The sequence below is a fragment of the Phaseolus vulgaris genome, chromosome 1 (assembly GCF_051622355.1).
Source record: "Phaseolus vulgaris cultivar YP4 chromosome 1, ASM5162235v1, whole genome shotgun sequence".
NCBI classification, from domain to species: domain Eukaryota; kingdom Viridiplantae; phylum Streptophyta; class Magnoliopsida; order Fabales; family Fabaceae; genus Phaseolus; species Phaseolus vulgaris.
The window spans coordinates 11,236,885-11,243,647 of NC_143498.1; the positions used below are offsets into that span (position 1 = coordinate 11,236,885).

At 32.5% G+C, this 6,763-nt stretch overlaps 1 protein-coding gene across 1 annotated transcript; it reads left to right on the forward strand.

Annotated features, from left to right (window-relative positions):
* Positions 1 to 836: 836 nt before the first annotated feature.
* LOC137813536 (putative glycosyltransferase At3g07620) lies at positions 837 to 4,978 on the forward strand. The gene is made up of 6 exons (XM_068615858.2): positions 837 to 1,012; positions 1,087 to 1,176; positions 1,877 to 2,722; positions 2,824 to 2,954; positions 3,476 to 3,824; positions 4,122 to 4,978. Exons 3-6 carry the CDS (start codon positions 1,928 to 1,930, stop codon positions 4,785 to 4,787), a joined length of 1,941 nt encoding a protein of 646 aa, XP_068471959.2. The 5' UTR covers positions 837 to 1,012; positions 1,087 to 1,176; positions 1,877 to 1,927; the 3' UTR covers positions 4,788 to 4,978.
* Positions 4,979 to 6,763: the final 1,785 nt, after the last annotated feature.

The following is a 6,763-nucleotide window of genomic DNA, read 5'->3' on the forward strand; positions in this document are numbered from 1 at the left end:
TAACTTAGAGATGATTAAGTACTCACTCCTCTGTATCATCTTTCATAGCTCTCAAAAGTAGTAATACTTTTTCCTTTATATGAACATCCTGAATATGCAAAGATTGACAAATAGATATAAAATTTGAAGCCTACTTCATTTATTTTTATGTCTAGGATAAGTGATATAGTTTACACGCAAACATTTTCTTCATAATTATTACAGTCAAAAGTTAAAATTATATTTAAAAATTATGATTCTTTATGTAAAATGATAACATGTTTAAAATAAACACGAAATTTATTCACTTTTTTGCATTTATAAGTATCTTTTATCGTATAATTTATATTTTTAACGAGTATATATGTATAAAATAATATTATTACTATTATTATCGCTAACTGAAATTTAAATATACTGAATGAAGGTTTTTTTTCATTACATAGTTATTAAGTCAAATTGAAATATTATATCTCAAGTCACAACAAAGTCAAAGTCAATTCTTGTATAGTGAGTTTAAATAGGTTCTATATTTTTTTCAAAAAAAAGAAGGTGGAGAGATTGCTAAAAAGTAGTAAAAGCTAAATAATCAAAAATTCTCTTCCAATATCCTTATACGTTTAAATTTTAATGTTAAAGGGCACATTTTCCCATAGATTATTTCTTTTGACATATTTCTATTATTGATTATAGTTTATTGAGTATTATAAAATAAAATAAATTTAAATAACATGTAAGAATCATAAATTTTTATAACTTTTAATAAAAAAGAACATGTTTGAAGTTTTATTAAAGTTTATTCAATAAGGCAAGAGAAGTTTGTTTTGTTTCGAAATGTGAAATTGGAAATTCTGGTGGCTTTCTTGGTGTCGTGACTAATGGGTGTTGTGTCAAAATATGACAACTTCTGCCGTTTTCCCTTTGAAAGTTGTGGATATAAATTCAGTCACGTTCTTATGGTTTCCAACTTTGAGAACTCAACCTGTGAATGAAAGAGCGTTGAAGGAACGACCAACATCAGTGTCTGTGTCACGTAAGGTTCCAAGCCAATATTTAACTCTTTGTTTAACTTTTTATCAGTATTAATTTAATCAACTCTTCACGCAGCCCCCCCACCTTGGAGTTTGCTAAGCTGCATGCAAAAGATTGAGTCAAAAAGAACAAATCTTGCAACCTTAGTTCATTTATTGATATCAAGTAAGCATCGGATTCTTCTTTCTTGTTCGTATATCCAAAGAGGTGATCAAATTTTTCACTGTGTTCCTGCAAAGTGATTTCTCATTATTTTTTCTTTTGATCTTTTTTTCTACTTAATTTCATATCTTGGGAAATATAAAAATAACTGGTTAAAGTAAGCTGTAGTTTGGAATTTGACTTGTTGGTTGAATTGGGATTTGCGTGTTATATAGGTGGTGTCATTGAAATTATCTTTTCTTGTTTGCATGTTGCTGTAAACTAGTAGTTTGGTGTCTGGTAAGAGGTACGATAACATCTTGGTGGGTTTTGTGTTAGGAAGGTACTGCATTTGTTGTTTTTTTTTCTGATCTTTTTGGCTCTTGCTTGCTTCAAAATTAGGAAATTAGTTGGTTTCTTTGCGCCACGCTGGTTGTTGATCTGTTAGCAATTACCTTCCTTTTTCTATTTTCTGTTTTTCTTAGGCCATCTGTATCTTAGTGTAAACTGGGGAAAAAGTATATTCATTGTTGTTTGGACATTGATAAATCTGTTTCTGGAAGTGAATTCTACTCTAGTCTTTAATTTGGTTACCCTTTTTGCTTTTGTCAATTTTTCTATGGTTCTCTGTATTTACGTTGCATTTGTTTGAGGTGTACAGAACAAAAAATTGCATATTTTTCGTTTAACAGTGACATTATTATATTTTTGGTATTACCTGCAGAGGTGCTATGAACATTCTCTTCAACGGAAATAGTTGAAGAATTTCAGCTAAATGGGTCAAGAATTTTTATCCTTGCTTCAACTGGAAACAAAGAGATTGTTGTGGCTTATTGGCATTACCTTTGCGGTCATCTTAACTTTTCAGTACCTTGAGTTTCCATATGGAACTGTTCTAGTCTCTCTATTCTCTGCTGACAAGATACCAACACCAGGAAGTAGTACTTTCAAGTCTTCAGATGTGCCCTCTAAATCCAAATTGGTTAGCAATGTGACAGTTTTCAATCCAGCAAACTTCACTGTTGATCATGTCTTTGAGATTGCCAATAAAACTTTGATCTTTGGGGAAAATGAGACCATTCCAAGAACTAGTTTTGTCTTGGAACCAGAACGCACATCAAACATATCTTTAGGATTTGGTGGCTCTAACCAAAGTTCCACGGTGGAAAGTATTATGAGACCAGACAGAAAATCTGAAACACAGCAGGCAGAAGATCCTGGACCTTGCAGTTTTAACAAAACTATCGGCTTGAGTTTCTCTGCAAACCGTTTCCAAGAACACAACGTTTCATCATCTGAACAAAAATCTGAAACTCCATATGCTTCTTCAACTAATGTGAGCACAGATATTACAACTGCAGTGTTATCAAATGATTCCACCGTATCTTTATTTCAGAAAGACAACATAACTAACTCCATGAAGGAAGAGAGTGTTAGTTCATCACTAAAGGATGCTAAGGTCAGTGTGCCTACTGAGAATAAAGATTATCATACACCAATTCCAGAAGTTACAACAGTATTTGAAATGAACAAGTTATTACTTCAAAGCCACGCTTCGTATCGTTCTATGGTATGTGAGTAAATTGTGAAATTTAAGCTTTTATTATAATGATTAGAAATGTTTTCCTTTTTTATATGACAGTGCTTTTTATGTTTTTAATTTTATTTTAGAGACCAAGGTGGTTTGAAGCTGTTGATGAAGAGCTACTGCACACAAGATCAGAGATTGAAAATGCACCAATTGTAAAGAAGGATCCAAATTTTTATGGTCCAATTTATCATAATGTTTCCATGTTCAAGAGGTATTATTTGGTTAATCCCCTCCTCAGTAAAAGCATGTTTTAGAATCATTCTCTAGAAGTGAAATTGCTTCTTCCAATATATGAATATTTATTGACAAAGTGAACTACAACTGTTACTGACAGATTATTTCAGAAAACATGTATCTTCACATTCAGATGAAACAAGTGCAGTCTGTTTTGCAGTTAAAACATTTCCTCATATGTATCATTGTTTTGGTTACCTCAAACAAAATCTAGCACACTAAATCAACATTTCTACATTTATTGACTCCCAATGATGTCCTTGTTTTCCACCAGGAGTATTATGTTTGGCAGATTTGTTCATTTAGCTAAATGTAAAAATATTGGGCTAAGGAGGTTTTACATTTGCATGGAAAATTATCTAATGCTACTACATGTTCTTCATAGGAGAAGAGATTAAGGGTGATTCTGTAAAAGAAGTGTCCAACGGTGTGGCAGAATGCTTGATATTTATTAAATATTTCACCTTTTAAATAGTCTTGCGACTGTAAAATTTTCAGGAGCTATGAATTAATGGAAGAGACTCTAAAAGTGTATGTATACACGGAAGGAGCTAAGCCAATACTGCACTCACCATTTCTCACAGGACTGTATGCTTCTGAGGGATGGTTTATGAAGCAAATGGAAGCCAATGACAGATTTGTAACTAAAGACCCAAAGAAGGCCCACTTGTTTTACTTACCATTCAGTTCTCGAATGCTAGAGGAAGCATTGTATGTGCAGGGTTCTCATAATCATAAGAACCTTGTTCAATATCTGCATAACTATGTAGAAATGATTTCAGGGAAATATACTTTCTGGAACAGAACAGGAGGTGCTGATCATTTTCTCGTTGGTTGCCATGACTGGGTATGCTTTTTCAGATTCAACTCCTTTCTGTGTTAAAATGTTGGAATCACTAACTACATGTCATTTAACATACCATGATACATTTTCAAAATATTATTATTCTTTAAGCTGCACAAAAAGGAAGCAAAAACTGTTTTTATCATAAAAGTTTGTATTTCAAATAATATCTTACTTCTAAGTTTGAACAAATCGCTGTCTCTTTGTATGTGTAGTATACACAAAAGCTTGGATATTTCCTACCACATTAGTGTCATCTGAGGATTATCTTATGATACGAAATACTTCTGAACTATGCAGGCCCCTGGAGAAACTAAGGTTGATATGGCTAAATGCATAAGGGCCCTTTGTAATGCTGATGTAAAAGAAGGATTTGTTTTTGGGAAGGATGCATCTCTTCCTGAAACGTATGTTCGGAATGCTCAAATCCCCACTAAGGATTTTGGCGGTAATTCAGCTTCAAAGAGGACAACGCTGGCATTTTTTGCAGGGAGCATGCATGGATATGTGAGGCCAATATTGTTGCAGCACTGGGAAAACAAAGACCCTGACATGAAAATCTTTGGGAGATTGCCAAAGTCAAAGGGCAACAAGAACTACATTCAGTACATGAAGACCAGCAAGTACTGCATTTGTGCCAAAGGCTATGAAGTGAACAGTCCAAGAGTAGTGGAAGCCATTTTCTACGAATGTGTTCCAGTTATAATATCTGACAATTTTGTGCCACCCTTTTTTGAGGTTTTGAATTGGGAATCCTTTGCAGTCATTGTTTTGGAGAAGGATATTCCTAATTTGAAGAATATACTCCTTTCTATCCCGGAAAAGGAGTATCTTCGATTGCAGATGAGGGTAAAAAAGGTGCAGCACCATTTCCTTTGGCACAAGAACCCCGTCAGGTATGACATATTTCATATGATACTTCATTCTATTTGGTACAACAGAATCTTCTCCGCACCAACTAGGTAACTGGAAGAAAGAATACGAGTACTGGATTTCTAGATTTTTCTTTTCTTTTTCTTGGTTGCTATAAGTTCAGCAATTTTTGTCATCAACTCAAAAATTTTGATGTGTACCAGCTCTGAAGGATTGTTCATAAATAAACAAAAATGTATATTTTTCCAGTGCTTATTCAAATTTTACAATTGTCTTCCTCTCAATCCATTTGCATGGCTATCTTGTACTCTTTACCCATGAATGTTTACAAGATGTGAAGTGTTTGGGTGTGCATCTTTTAATTGGGCATTCATTTTCAAAAAGTACACTTTTTTTAAGGTTAAGTGTAATATCATTCGCTGTACCAACAATGTAGAAACATTTGGTATAATAATAATGGATTCAAAAGTATTACATAAAAAGTTGCAAACACATAGTACATATTTAAGAGAGCACAGAAGACAGAACCAATATTAATAATTAATAATGATATACAATAGAGACTTTCTTTTTCACTCTGTGAAAACTTTATATGCAATTCTATCTTAACATTACAATTTTAATTGTCTTACATATATAACACTAAAATAATAGTGGGTATAGATTTACCTATTCACAAAAAGTAACTACAAACATATTTTATCTATTTCACAGTCAAATTACGTTTCTTCTCTTTCATGGAAATTTAACACTAAAATAATAGTGGATATAAAATACCTATTGAAAGAAAGTAAGTACAAATATTTTATCTATTTCACAACAAAATACGGACTAATTGTAAGTTAATTGATAACTGATGATTAAAAATATAAATTAATGATAATTGTTTGAGCGTATCGTATAGGTATACTGATCATATAGAAGTTTGGACATATATATATATATTATTTTATTTTATTTTATTTTTTAAAGTTCTAAGTATATTGAAAAAATGAAGATTTTGGTGATGAAAATCTTATTTTTAGAATGTTTTATCTCGTTTTTGTAATGGGATTGAGCTTAAAATGTATTGTAAGTGATTTTTTAACACAAATCTTTAGTAAGCAATTTGCTTTAGAAGGGGCATATCTTACTATTGTCCTCTTATATATCCTTAAGGAAAAATCTTTTGATTGGGGCTTAAAACCCTTTAGATTTATGAATTTTTTTTGCAGGATCATAGTGGTTTTCACAAGGAAATTGAAAAGCTATGGACAACTGAGGTTTGGGGTAGAAATTATATGTCTAAATGAAAGGAAAAGCTCAAAACTGTGAAAGGGGGCTAAAAGACTGGAATAGGGACGTGTTTGGCAACCTACATTGTAGAAAATAAACAATTCTAGAGGAAATAAAAGTTTAAGATACTAAGGACGACTCTCAAAATCTAAGCTTAGCAGGAAAAAAAGATCAGGAGTAATTGTTGGTTGAATTATCTTTGCTGAATCATAAAATAAAAGCTTTATATTAGCAAAAGACTAGGGTAAAATGGATTAAAAAAAAGGTGACTCTAATTCAAAATTTTACCACTCTACAATTAATGGAAAGCCACACACAATACTATAAATGGCCTGAGAATTAGGGTTTCTTGGTGTGACGAACCTAATATTCTAAAATAGGAAATCAAAATTAGCTTCCAGGAACGATTCTCAAATTTTGGAGATTGTACGGTGAAAGTTAAGGGTGGACAAAAAAATCCAAATTACAAAATCCAATCCATAATTATCTAAATCCATATTAGTTTTGATCCATTTAAATAGATTTATCTCAAATCCAAATCCATATTTTTGGATTTTAAATCTAATCTATTTAATTGGATATGGATTAGATATAGATTGGATATATTTTTGGATTATCCAAATTGCATTTTGGGTTGGATTTTGACTTGGCTCGATCTAGGTTAAGCCAAGACAATTCGGGTCCAGGTTGAGCAAAGTCGACCCAAGTCCATGTCGAGTTGTGTCGTTCGGGCCCAAGTCGAATTGAGTCGATATGGGCCAGAGTCAAGCCAAGTCATTTTGGGCCAAAGTCAA

What these genes read in the sequence shown, in the direction of transcription:
- LOC137813536 (XM_068615858.2), top strand. Translation starts at nt 1,928, where the DNA reads ATGGGTCAAGAATTTTTATCCTTGCTTCAACTGGAAACAAAGAGATTG. An exon ending in AATGTTTCCATGTTCAAGAG is followed by an intron (nt 2,955 to 3,475) that starts GTATTATTTGGT and finishes TAAAATTTTCAG; the next exon opens with GAGCTATGAATTAATGGAAG. An exon ending in TCGTTGGTTGCCATGACTGG is followed by an intron (nt 3,825 to 4,121) that starts GTATGCTTTTTC and finishes TGAACTATGCAG; the next exon opens with GCCCCTGGAGAAACTAAGGT.